Below are 14,392 nucleotides of genomic sequence, written 5' to 3' on the forward strand. Positions count from 1 at the left end.
AGTTCATCTGCTTGGAATGAAAGCTTTCATAATTTTCTTCTACCTTGTCTTTCCAGATTAGAATCATCCAAATCAAAATGCCTACTTGCTCTTTCCCAAAATTAACTTTCAATTTCCTACATGGATCCTTTTTTATAGTTTGTTCCCTATGCTGTAACACATTCTCTCCTTCCCACCATGTCTTAGAATTTTTGCCTTCTTTCAAGGTTTATCTCAAATGCCACCTCCTAAGAGAGGCCTGCTGTGTCCCCACTGCTACTGCAAACACTTTTCTTTCTCAAATAACCTTGTGTTAACTTAGGTGCATACATATACCATCCCTACCACACCCCCTAATGCCCTGGAAAATTTAAGTTCTTAGAAGGACAGATTTTTTTCTTCTGGTAATATATAGTAAATAGTAGGTGTTTAATAAAATCTTAATTTGATTTGAAATCAAAGAACCTGGGCTCAGACCTTAATAGTGCCACTTAAGAACCCAAGAAATTATTTTGCTTCTCTGGGATTCATTTGTCTCAATCACATTATTGGGGATTGAACTAGATCACCCCCAAAGTGATGATCCTATATGTCTCCAAATGCTCATAGTTCATCAACAGCATCAGTTTCCTGCCTTAGCAAGAAAACAACTGGATTTGTCTGCATTCTAAGCAATCATTCTCATTTTACTGTCCTGAATATGGAGGTGTAGTTGTAGAAGGATTAAAGAGACAGGGTGAATGTCAAAAAATCCTAAACTATCAGGACTTGAGAGCTTATTAAACAAATAAAACAAAAAACCTCAAAGATTTTTAGTTTTTCTCTTTTTCTCCCTTTCTTCCCTCCCTTCTTCCTTCCCTCCCTCCCTTCTTTCCTTCCCTCCCTTTCTTTTGGGGTTTGCAGGGGGTTCAAGAAGACTAATAACTCTCTGAGATGAAAATTGCTTTCCACCTTTGGTGTCTGCTAACAGCCAATTTTCACCAGTGCCACTAAGAAGCTTTGATTCCCTCAGTGACCGCATCGCAGCAAAGGCCACTTTGGCAGATGAGCTCAACCAGGCTGAGGGTTCCGTCAGTAACTGTCAGTGAGTTAGTAGAGCAGCTACCCTAAGAATGTGAGGACTTCCCCTTCGGAACTGATGGATGTGGACAGTTTGCTTCCATGGGACATGACAGTGGCAGAAGCACATTTTGTGGAGCACTCAGGAGTTTGGTTGGACATCAAGGTGTTAAGGTAACTCACCCCTTTTCTTGCCTTTTATCCTGCCAATGGATTCCAGTGCCTGGAAGGAAGAGTGAAGCTCTTAACTTCATGCAACTTTGGCTCACTTAAATCCTATTTATGCTCAAGTCAAAAGGTATCACCCATCTCATTGGACTGTTTTTACCTACCTGTGGTGACAGAAAATGAAAAGCAGCAGATGTGGATGCATTGAAAGCTATAGCCACAACCCCGCACCCAGAGGGCCCAGGGTATAGGGTCATCTTCTCACAGGACTGAAGCAGCAGCAGGATTTGGCAGCCCCCACCCCGGGTGTCTGGACTTTTTAAAGGACCACACTGCTCATTTTCTGGTGTGAGGAAAGGGCTAAACAAGGTACCCTAAAAATTGTCTGCTAACACAACCTAACTCTGATCTGTTTATTGCAGTAGGAGGGGATTCTTACCTACAGTTGAAACACAAAAAGATGCACAAAGACTTTTGCAAATTTGATTTCACTCAGTATTGGTACATGGATATGTTCATACTTATGAAAAACGCAGAAAACCCCAGTCAATATGAAAGATAAACAACTCTTATTTATGAGAAAACTCAACAGTTATCAGACCCAAATAGAAGTCCTAATTGAAACAAGGCTGGCAGATGGAGGCCAGCTTACTGAAGTTAGAGCTGGATACACATTTTTCTGGGGCGATAAATATGACAAGGAGCGCCATGAAGCTGGTGTAGGTTTCACAATTAAATCTAAGCTAGTCAGCAAGTCAGCAAGCTTACCAAAAGAAGCAAACAACAGACTTTTTGGTGCTTGCCACTTGCAGGAAAATGCCACGTCCCCATCATCAGTGAATATGCTTCCACCATGACAAACCCTGCCTGGGATCCATTCTATTCCAGATTCAAAGCTGACTAATCTTCCAAGTTACAGGGCAAAAAGAAGTTATCCCTCAGGAGTTCAAAGATGTTTCCAACGTCCATCTCTAAAGAAAAAAGAAATAGGCTGTTCTCTGATCCTCACTGGGGACGAAATCTCTTGGTCACGGCCAGCAACTTTCTTTTTGGAATCCTTCTTAACAGATGGATCCTTCCTCCCAGAGGAGAGTCATCTACGGGAGAGCCAGTGTAGCTTCAGAAGACTGAGGAGTGGTCGACAGTGTTGATTGCCTACCAACTCCGGGGAAGTGCCAGGAGCAGAACAAAAATCTGTGCACATTTGCTGATCTGACCAAGGCCTTTGTGGTTGCCCTGACAAGTTCATATATACCAGTTCCGTGATAGCCTGCTTGCACATGTTCTGGAAAATGAATGGTGCTCCTGTGCTTTCCCAGGAAGCGGGAATGCTGCGGGAGTGAAGCAGGGCTGAGAACCTGCTCCCATGTTTTTTTGGGGGGCAAGATATTTTTAGCAATCTTGTCAGATGTCTTCAGTGAAGATGGATTCAGCATCTTCTACACTGATGATAAATTATTTAAATTGAAAAGACTACAAGCCAAGACTAAAGTGAAGGGTGAGTTGGTACATGACTTTTGTTCACAAATGACTGTGCACCCAATGCACAATAGAGTACAAAATAGAGTAATTGTCTAATTTTGATCTAATAATTAAAACAAAGAGGAGTTGTCCATCACATCATTCATACAAAAACCCATTGGTCAATGCAAATGGAGAAATTTTGAATGCTCTGGAGAAGTTCATTTACCTTGGCAGTATACTTTCCAGAGATATACAGAGCTACTCAATGTTTAAAAAGCTCTGAAGGAAACCACCCTAGGTAAATGAAGTTTTTTTGCTTATTTAGTCAGTAAATCAACAAATATTTGCAAATGTCCAATATGCAAACTAGTGCTGCTTATGACAACATAGTAAGTGCCACTGATAGACTTGATGTCTCTCAATTCTCTGATCTTAAGACCAGAAGTTGCCAAGCTCCAGATGAGCAAGATATTTTATTGATTTATACATTATATTAATAAATATTATAGTCTTGCAAAAGCAAGGAATACATGGACTCAGATTCCCTGAGCAAAGAAGTTAGCCATGGAAGTTTATAGAGGGTAGGAATGAGGAGCAGGACACAGCAAGTTTCCAAATGAGTTTAAATTACCTTTTCTGAGGCAGTTCCTTTAAGAACCTCCTATTTCTATTTGTTCCACATTTAAAAAGAAAACCATCCCTACAAAACGATAAACTAAGAATATTATCTTGTTGTTAAGTCATGGCTGATGCTTTATGACACTATTTAAGTGTTTTTTGGGTGTGGGGGGGTGAATACTGAAGTGGTTTGTCATTTCCTTGTCCAGCTCATTTTACAGATAAGGAAACTGAAGCAAACAGTTAAGTGATTTGCCTAGGGTCACACAGCTAGTAAGTGTCTAAGGCCAGATTTGAACTCATGACTTCCTGACTACAGAATTCATCCTTTATCCACTATATCACCTAGCTTTTTGTCTAGTTGGCTAGAGAGAAAGCCATATCTGAAAGGAAGAACAGGGAAAGATGAGTATCCCCACTTCCCCCAAGGATGGGAGCCCAGCCAAGAGGATGTAACTATCTTTACTCCCCAATCAAGCAACATCTTCAACCACTGCCCACAAATGCTAAACAAGGTGTACACTGAGTTTATCCTTCAAATGAGTTTTTCCTTCGCGGAGGAGAAAAAGGGGCAGGAGGGAAGGCGCAGAACAATGTGTATATAAAAATAAAAATAAATACAAACTCTATACACAATAAATACAAAGTAGTTACTAATGCCTAGAAGGTCAGGAAAAGAAGTATCAGCTGAGTGTAGCCTAGAAGGGACCTGAGAATTTCAAGAGGCTGAACATGTTTGTGGTATATAATTGTTGAACCATAAGAAATGATAAACAGGATGCTTTCAGAAAAACCGAGAAAGATTTACATGAATTGTGATATGTAACTGTTGCACTATAAGAAATGACAAGCAGGATGCTTTCAGAAAAACTGAGAAAGATTTACATGAATTGATACAAAATCAAATAAGCAGAATTAGAACATTGTATATATTAAAGTAATATTATATGATGATCCACTGTGAACTGGCTATTTCCAGCAATTCAGTGATTTAAGACAATTCCAAAGATGGAAAATGTTATCAATTTCCAGAGAAATGGACTCTGGATGCTGATGAATACGTACTTTTTTCTGTGTTTTCATTCACAACATGACCGATATGGAAATTATGTTTTGCACAACTGCTCATGTATAACTTATATCAAATTGCTTGGCTTCTTAAGAAAGGAGCACAGGAAGAGAAGGAAGGAGAGAATTTTGAACTTAAACTTTTAAAAAAATTGATGTTAAAATTATTTTTACATATAATTAGAAAAAATTAAAATAAAAAGACAAGAAGTTGAAGAAACTAGTGCTAATCTGCATTGAAAAAGGAAAAATAAGTGTTTAACACCTGGAATGAAACCTTTCTTTTTACAAATGAGGAAATCAAGACTGAAAGAGGAATTATATGATCAAGTGAGATTAGTTACACAGATTTCTGGACTCTCATGCTCTTCCCATTTATGCAACACAGAAGAAAAGCAGGTCAAATCTCATGCTCTCTACGAGGCTTTAACGGGAACGAGTATATTTTCCACTTTTCAAAATGAGCCTCTGTAGTTCCCCTTCATTGGCTGGTAATGCCTGTGCTGCAAATGCCAACGACGAGCATCTCAGTGCAGAAGGGAGAACGTTCATTTGGATTAATTAGAAAAAGCAATCAAAGAAAACTTCCTTAATTACCAAGTCAACTTTAAGCTGGAACTAATACACCATTGAACAGAGCTTGATGAAAGTTCAGACAATGATGGCTCGCTGGGGCGAAAGATGACTAAATGATTCAGTCCCTGACTGAATCCCTCAGAATTTTATTTTAACAGGTTTATTCTTGGACTTATGATATCAGAACAAGTCTTTGTAGAAACACAATCTTATTTGTACTGAATTATGTGTGATCATGGTATCCTACTGCCTCCCCAGCAAATTGCTAAGTTTTTTGTATACCCTCAGAGCCTAGTACAGTGCCAACACAATGAATGAAGGAAAAGAATGTTAGAACAGAATGAGAACTTAGAGAATATCGAATTCAGACCATTTATTGAGATTAAAAATGACCCTTATAGGGGACTTAATTTTTTCAGATATGAAGAAGAGTTCATTGCTTTCAATAACACACACCTAAATAACAAGTCATGCATCTACAAAATTCTTCATGCATTCATTGGCATACTAATAGAGTATTTCTTTTCTCCAAAAAAAAAAAATGACCTTCATAGAAGTGCTAATATTTCGGCTAAGTTTTCTTTCATAAAAGGATAGAAGCCAGTTTGAAAGAAGATCATTTTGGCTGAACCATTCAAAGTCAGTCAATTGACTTTTCTATCCTCAATATTTAATTTCCCTATTTATCCTTTTATTTCTATCCCCTACTACCATTCACAGGAAATCAAATTCATGACTCTCCCTCTCTCCCTTTTTAAAAATACTATATTATATTCAAATTTCTCGGTTTGGCTTCGAAGGTTCTTCAAAATCTGTTAATCCTTTTTATTTCTTACTGTTGGCTCCCTTTCCTCCCCAGACACCATAAGCTGAGTCTCTGGGCTGATCACTTATCTATTTCTTAAAGGAGTCCCTTTACTCATGTCATTTCTCACCTACTATAGAATCTTCTTTCTCTTTCTTATCCTTGAAAGTTAAGTTCAAATCTCATTCCTAGCAGAAAGCCTTCCCTTATTAGAACCATGGAACTTTAGATGGGAAAAAACCTTAGCAGGCATCTAATCCAGGGGTTCTGAAGCATTCTTTGTATCATGGTCCTATTTGCTAGTCAGATAAAAACTACTGACCCCGTCTCAGAATTATGCTTTTAGATCACTGAAGGAAATGGTAAATTTGGTTGGCAAAAATAATTCATTAAGTATATGAAAAGCTCTCATGTGGAAAGATACAACCTTTTTTTCTAGGACCTATAATCCTAATTCCTTTTCCAAACCTTGAGTCATCATGAATTGTTCTCCTGGAACCATTTCAAGTTTGGAATCTCTTGGAACCATTTCAAGTTTGAAATTGTTATAATAATAACAACAGAGTTATATAATGTTAAAACTGAAAGGGATTTTAGAGGTTAATTAGCACTGCCTTACATTTTTTAAAATTGTAAAGCCTTTTCAATTATGTTATTTCATTTGTAACTTGCCTTGTTGCAGAGCCAAGTGTTTTAAAATCTATTCCCATCTTACAGATGAGCAAATGGAGGCTCAGGGAGAGAGATTAAATTATTTATTCAGGAATACATAATTAACAATTGAAAGAGTTGGGGTTAGAACTCAGGTTTTCTGATTCCTTATTCAGCAGTTCTCTGTATCTTTCAAGTTTCTCACACATCCAATTGGGGCAATGTGCTTTCCATCCATTCCCCCAAAAATAAGAATTTCAGATCAAATTCTGTCAACATGGTGCTACCCCTCGGGTGATGTAGCTTCTCAGTTCTGTGGGTAGTACTATGTATGCTGACCTCTTGCCCTCAATGCCTGGGGGACTGGACAATGGCTTCTTATTGTAGGATGGGTAGGTTTGTAGGAAAAAGGGGATATTCAGAGACTCTGATATCTGGGCAACCAGCCAGAGGAATCTGACCTCGGTGGTACAGTCCCTCTTTTTCCCAGGACTGAGTAGCTTGAAAAGAAAGAAAAGGCTAATATCCAGTGAGAAAGGGTATAACTGGAGGGAATCAAGGTGAAAGGTGAGAAAATAAAGAAAGGGCTTTGGAAATTGTTGGACAAACTGTAAAAATTTAGATTCATTTACCGTCATTGGTTCCCTATTCTCTATGGCAGGGCTTCTGAAACTTTTCCCACTTGTAACTCATTTTTTGCCCATTTTTACACAACCCTGGATATATAAGCATATAAAATAGGTATACAAATCAAACATTTATTGATAACAAATAGTAATTTCATGACCCCCTCCCCTCCACATTGTTACATGACCCCATGTGGGATCACAACCCACAATTTAGGAACCTTTGCTCTACTGGATCAAGTTCAGACTCAGGTTGTCATTTAAGGCCTTTATAATCTTGTCCGAGCCTACCTACTGACATTTGTCTTCTATTGCTCTTTAAAACTCACTTCTCTCTGACCAATGAGACTCACCTACTCATTATCCCTTCCAGAGACATTATGGTCCCTAAGCTTCTTCCTGCCTTTACTCATGTGCTTTCTTCCACCTTCAAAGTCCTTCTCACTCCTGTCTAAATAAGAAACTATGCCCATTATTAGGAACAGAAACACAAAAAGAAATAGTTCCTGGCCTCTGGGAGCTTACATTCCAATGAGGGATATAATATACCCGTGTCAATATAAAGCCTCTAAAAATATTTAAAATGTTCAAAGGAGATATTCTCTCTAACATACTTTATAAATCTTAAAGCACTAGTAAATATTATTGTTCTTATTAACAATACAAATAAATTTCAAGAGAAAATTCTAGTACTTTAGGAGGTATTGGAAATCAGAGAAAGCCTTGTATAATAAATAGCAAATGAACTTTGCAATAAAGGAAGCTTATGGATGAATCATGAGGGGAGCTAAGTGGAGCAACGGAAAGAGACTCATCTTCATGAATTCAAATCTGGCCTCATTTACTAACAGTGTGAACTTGGGCAAATCACATCATCTGTTTGCCTCAGTTTCCTTATTTGTACACAATGACCTAGAGAAGGAAATGGCAAACTACTTCTGTAACTTTGTCAAGAAAACCCTAAATGGGTTTAATACAAGAGTTAAATACAAGTGATTAAAAAAAAAAAAAAAACGCAAACCAAAAAACCCAAACAAACAAGCAAAAAAAACCCCTCCAAGATTGATTATAGGAGGAAGAGATGAGGAATAAGTTCATTATTAACATGGCAGACCACTTGTAGGATGAGATGTAGATGATGGCATAGTGAAAATATGAGTGACTGGAAAGTTGGTGATACTTTAGACAGAAAGAGGCAAGTTCTAAGATAGGAAAAATAATGCATTCTGCTTTAGACATATAGCATCTGAGGTACCTATGGCACATCTAAGTTGAATGGACCAATAGGCAGCTGGTGATTCTGGATTAGAGACCAGGGCAAGATAAGAGTTAGACATTATCTACATAGAGATGAAAATTAAATGTGTGGGAGCTAATAAAGTCATTGAAAGTGTAGAGAGGTTAAAAAAAAAATTCAAGAGAGAACCATGGGCAATAGCCATACTTATTGGGCATTAGCCAGATGATGATTCAGAAAAAGGGGTTATGGGGTGGTTGGATAGGAAGGAGGACCACCAACAATGAGCGATCCAGAGGTGCAAAAAGATCCAGTAGTAGTGCCAAATGTTCTAGGGAAGGCAAGAAGTATGAGAGTGGAGACAAGGCTATTTGATTTAGAAATCAGGAAATCATGGATAACTTTGGAGGTCATGTTTTCTTTCTGTTGGTGATGAGATTAAAAGGCAGATTGCAGAGGGTGGAAAAGACTATGGGGAAAGGGAATAGAGGTAGTGTGTAAACTTTTTTTTCTAAAAGTTTGGCTGAGAAAGACAATAATGGATGTCAGAAATTAAAACTGAGCAGGGAGAGTCTGGTGAGAGTTTTTGTTTTTGTTTTTTTGGCTTTGTTCAGGATGACAAGATGAGCAAAGTTGGGAAAATTTGAGTATAATTGTGGGGAATGGAAATTAAAGACTGAAAAGGGGAGAGGAACATGGGAGCAATCTGTTAGAGATGGGAAGGTACACATAGAGAGGTTGGCTTACCAATGAGAAGGGTCACCTACTCATTAAAGGCTGGAGTGAATGATAGAATGGGAAATGTAATCAAGAGATTGTGAGGAATGGAGAGAAAGGTATGGTTTTCTCTGTAAAATATGAAGTGGGATCCTTAGCTGAGTGTAGAAGAGGAAGAGACAGTATTGGAGGCTCGGTCTGGAATATACACTAGACAGATTGGGAAAGAAAAACAATTAGGGAAGAAAAAAAAGATTATCTTTTTTGCATTTAGGATCCTGTTGAAATTAGGTAACAAATGTATGCAATCTATATTTAGGATGGATTATAAATGTGGAGAGACCAGAGAAAGGAATATTGATCAGTAAGCTATCACAATATTCCTACAAAAGATCATAAGGCCTTAAATTAAAGGCACTGAAGAGCCCTGTGAATGGGATTATTATTGTCCAGTCATTTTTCTGTTGTGTCCAACTTCACGATTTCCTTTAGGATTCTGATACTGGAGTAGTTTGTGATTTCCTTTTCTAGTTCATTTTACAGACTGTGTGACCTTAAATTCCTCAACTGTAACATGAGGTTGAACTACGTGGCCCTGAAGGTGTCTCCCATATTTAAATCAATGATCCTATCAATTTTCTGATTGAACATGGAGGTTAAAAGGATAAAGGAAAATGAAGAATTCCAAGGTAGTGAGGCTGGGTGACTGAAAGAATGGCAGTAGAATTGATGGAAACAGGGAAGTCTGGAGGACAGATGGGCTTTGAGTTGTTTGGGATATTTTAGTTTTGAGATATGTCCAGCTGAAGATGCCCAGAAGACTGGAATTCAGGAGAATAAGGGAGTCAGACTCCAGATTGCAAGGGACTGAGAAAAGAGTGATAAATGAAGAAGTGGAGAGAAGTCTTTCAGGATAATTTGGTGAAAAAGGAAAAACTGATATAGCTTAAGGACATGATGGAGTCAAAGTGAAAGCTTTGGAATGAGAAGACCTGAGCAAGCTTTTAATCTATGAGACAGAAGTCAGTGTAAAAGGAGAAACTGAGGATGAGAGAAAAAAAGGGAAGGACTCAGTAGGAGGCAGCTTCTTGGAGAGAAGAGGGCGTGGGATCCAAGGCACAAAAGTAGGGGTTTAGATTCTTCCCTTTTAGTGGCCCCTAAGTAAATTTGTCTCAGGCAGTTAAGTATTTCTTTAGCAAATGAATAACAAAAAGGCAAGGTTACTGCACAGCTGAGGATCAGTGCAAACTTTGGGGGATGAAAAGGGGAGGGGGGAGAAGAGAAAGATGAAAGAGGAGAGATGGAGAGACAAAGACAAAGAAGAGAGAGACAAGGGCAGAAAGACAGAAAAACACAGATATATAGAGACACCCAGAAAGACAGAGAAAGAGAGGAAAGAGGGGAATTATCCCTGTGCTCAAAATCCTCCAGTGGCTTCCTATTATTTACTAAATTTTTTTTAAAAAATCCTTAGCATGTCACAAATGCTTACCCAATTTGTTAATTTTATTTTCCACCTTACTTTTTTTTTTCTGTTATATACCCTGATCTATGCAATTTCAACTACTCTCTGTTCCTGAAACATAGGACCCTTTTCTTTCCTAATCCCTCCCTCAATACTAAATATATTCCCTCAGACTCCCTTAGTTAGAATTATTCCACATCACAGTTCCCTCAGAACATAACTCCATCCAAGAATCACAGACTGTTAAGAAATGGAAGTGACTGGGGCAGCTAGGTGGTGCAGTGGATAGAGCACCAGCCCGGAAGTCAGGAGGACCTGAGTTCAAATGTGACCTCAGACATGTACCAGCTGGGTGACCCTAGGCAAGTCACTTAACCCTTTCTACCTCAGTTTCATCATCTGTAAAATAAGCTGGAGAAGGAAATTATGAATTATTCCAGTACCTTTGCCAAGAAAACCCAAAATAGTGGGTCATGTAGAATTGAATGTGATTAAAAGAATTCATCATTATTAGCAAGTAAGCCTAATCTGCCTCCTTGAAACTTCTACCCATGGACTCCCTGAGCTGCCTCCCTGGGGCCAAAGCAAAAAAAGTTTAATCTCTCTTCTATTTGAGAGGCCTTCAAATTGGACAATGATCAAGCCTCTCACTTACCTCCTCACCAATCTTATTCAGAGCTCTCGCTACTTTCCTGATCATTTAAAAGACTGGACACTGCCTTTTGCTTCTACTTAAAGGCCCTCAGCATCCCATTTATTAAGCACCTACTATAAAATGGAAATATTTGTCCTACTTAAATGTCAGCTGTGAAGGAAGTCCTTGGTAACCCCTCAGGTATTAGAGAAATGTGGACTTACTATGTGAGGGCAGTGTTCCAGGTGCCAAGAAAGATATGAAAAACAAGAGTCTTGGGAAACTTAACAATCTAAAAGAGCCTACAAAATATACTACAAAACAACTATCCCTGAGCTCAAGAGAGTCCCTTGGTAGAACTCAGATCCAGAAAGTATGAGATATTAAAGATCAGGACAGACAGACAGACTGCAAGAAGAGAAATAATTCAGGAAGAAATTGAGTACCAGAGCTTTTCATATGAAACCATTTTAGAGCTCAGTTCTGGGTTTGCTAACCAATGTTTACGAAAGTACCTTCTATTCGTTCCTGGTTTCCAGCATCGATGTCTCCCTAATAAACAGCTACTTTCCGTTTTAACTGTTCTCAGTTAAATATCTATTTGAATATGAGCAGATGATCAGAAACAACATTTCTGGACAATTTCTAAAAGGTCTGGTAGGTAATGTCAGCAGATATAGATTGCTAGATATCCGAATGCAACCCTAGCTTTATTAAAATACAGAATCAATATTAAGCCCTGTGATTACATAGGTTTCCAATAACATTTCATTTATTTCCATGTTCCAGTCTTCTCAGTTGATTGTCTTGTTCTGCTATATCATTTCCCTCCCTAAGAAACCTTGACAAATTTCAATAACCTATACAAACAAAATGTCTCAGCTAAAGACAGGGCAGAATGATGAATTTCATTGATGAATAATACCTTCTACTGTTAATAGTCTCAAGTCTTGAGAAATTAGTATTAATTATTATGACTTACCTTGGCCATCTAAAATGTTGCACATAACTCGATAAAAATACCATTTCAGTTCAAGACTCTGAAGGAAAGTAAATGTATATGGTTACTCTCTCTTGTTTTAACTGTAAGGACCAGTAAACACTACTGTTCCAAATTCTAAATTCCACTCTATCTGTATGTCACAAGAAGATCAGGTTAAAACTTCATAACAAGCAGTATTTTGCATGCTAAAGAGGAAAAATATATTCATCTATATGTTTGGCACAATGGAGGGAATGCCCCTGTCACTAAGATTGTGGATCTGTGGAAAGAATGACGCAGGGATAGACTTGGCAGGAATCTTGGATATGAACATTTTAACTTTCTCTGGAGATTTTAAGCCACAAAATGATTCAGCCAAAACAAACAAAATCTTATCAAAATACAGAAAGATCTGGAGAAGGCTAAGTTCACAGCAAAGTTAAAGCAAATCATTCCAGATTTCTGGATATATGTGTGCTATATGTACATGTGTATGTGTGTCTATAAATATACATATATAAATATATGTATGTGTATATACAAACATAAACACATATGCATACATATGTATATTGGGTCGATATACACACATATTTCAGCTAAGCTCAGCAAAAACATGGTCTTAGCCATGTTTTAGCATAGAAGAAATTTGAATTATACGTCTCCAAAGATGAACAGAACCCTTAAAAATGTCTTCAGTGTTCAATTTACACATAAAAGAAATTGATAAGCTAATTTTCCCAATTACTAAAAGAAATGTACATAATCGGATCACAGAAGTATATAAAAATAAATCTTATTATATACAGATGTGTAATTTCAGAACTCTAATGCCATCTGCTGGATAGTGTAGTAAAATCTGAAATGGGATTGGATATCAAAGAAAACTACATAGAAAACTGAACAGAAGTGACATTGAGAATACGGGTTTAGGACTGGATTTTGTGGTCTTTGGATTCCCTATGAAAATGTGATGGGGAAGGGCTTGTAGCCCTTAAGCAAATGGCTGGGCAGACTTTCGCCCTAGATCCTGGTGTTAACAACTGGGAGCAGCTTCCATGTGGGGAAAGCCCTTAGCATCCTGAGGCGCTTAACTGGCCCCCATCCTCTCATCGGCCCAGTTCCTTGCTGCCCTTCTCCTATTTCTTCCTTCTCCCATTCCCTCTCCTCCCGGACGAGCCCATTCAATCACATTCACAAACTAGTCCACTCTGCATTGTGGCCTCTCATAGTTTGTATTTCCTCCGCAGCCTTTCTTTCATCTCTTACTTTTAATCGCCAGCATTTTCCTTCACCTTTTTGCTTCTGACATCTCTTCTCCCCATGGATTCTATTTGTTTCCAATATTATAATAAAAAGAGAGGCTGAAACAGACTGGCTAGATTCCCTGAGGTGGATGCCAGAAGATGATGTGGACGGGAATCCCAGAGGAGGTTGGCCAGGACAGACTGCTCTGGGGCACTGGAGGGAAGCATGAGATCACAGATCCATCTGGGGGCAGGTATGTACCCAACTCCCTCACGTGGCTCCAAACACATCATAACGACAGCTAGCATTTAGTGTTTTAAAATTTACAAAGCACTTTACTTATTATCTCATATGATCCTCACAACCACCCTGGAAAGTAGGTGCTGTTATCATGCTCATTTTACAGATGAGGAAACTGAGGCAATCAGGTTAAGTGTTACCCAGGGTCACACAGCTACTGTCTGAGGAAAGATCTCAATGAAGGTCTAGTGCTGTTTGGTGCTGTGAACTGCGATATTTTCCTTTTGATTTGAAGTTACTGTATGGTACCTGAGGTTCATCTGGTTCACTCAGTCTTTCTCAGTGTTTGATAAGGAGCTAAAGAGACTTTTCTAAGATTTTTGGCTTATTTTCCAACCTCTTACACCTTTCCCCCACCATGAGAATGTGGCCACTAGCTTGCAAGAACACGCTGTTTTAAATTGGGGTGGAGGGCAATGAGAGAGGCAGCCATGGGGTCTTTATGGTCTTCTCTTTGCATTTTCTAATCTTTGGTTTGGACCCATCCTCCTAGGCAGAGAAAGAGAGTGAGTGACCTTGCTTTTAATATGCTCCTCAGTGACACAGAACTGGAGCAGTGAGGAGGATAAATAATAATAATAATAAAGAAATACCAACAAGTCATGAAGAACAAGCTCTGTTCTCCGAATATTCTACGACTAGGCGGACTAGCCCGCCAACTGTTCAATCAGCACACGCTTAATGAGGGCTGGCTGTGGTACAAGGTACCATTCTGGGTCCTGTGATCATCAGTTAAGCTTTCATAACAATGAAGCATTTCTTATGAACTCCTGGTACAAAAGCTCCCTTGGCCAA

The 14,392-nt window shown here is 38.6% G+C and overlaps 1 protein-coding gene across 1 annotated transcript in view; it reads right to left on the reverse strand.

The window, feature by feature from the left end:
• C1H3orf20 (chromosome 1 C3orf20 homolog) overlaps positions 1 to 12,543 on the reverse strand; it is a 96,522-nt gene extending 83,979 nt beyond the window's left edge. The window contains exons 1-2 of the mRNA XM_051982890.1: positions 12,050 to 12,543; positions 1,222 to 1,261 (exon numbers count right to left, since the gene is read on the reverse strand). Of these exons, the coding sequence (XP_051838850.1) occupies positions 1,222 to 1,261; positions 12,050 to 12,058 (49 nt within the window). The 5' untranslated portion in view covers positions 12,059 to 12,543. The remainder of the gene's footprint in view (positions 1 to 1,221; positions 1,262 to 12,049) is intronic.
• Between the last annotated feature and the right edge of the window lie 1,849 nt (positions 12,544 to 14,392).

The sequence above is a fragment of the Antechinus flavipes genome, chromosome 1, assembly GCF_016432865.1.
Source record: "Antechinus flavipes isolate AdamAnt ecotype Samford, QLD, Australia chromosome 1, AdamAnt_v2, whole genome shotgun sequence".
In the NCBI taxonomy this organism is placed as follows: domain Eukaryota; kingdom Metazoa; phylum Chordata; class Mammalia; order Dasyuromorphia; family Dasyuridae; genus Antechinus; species Antechinus flavipes.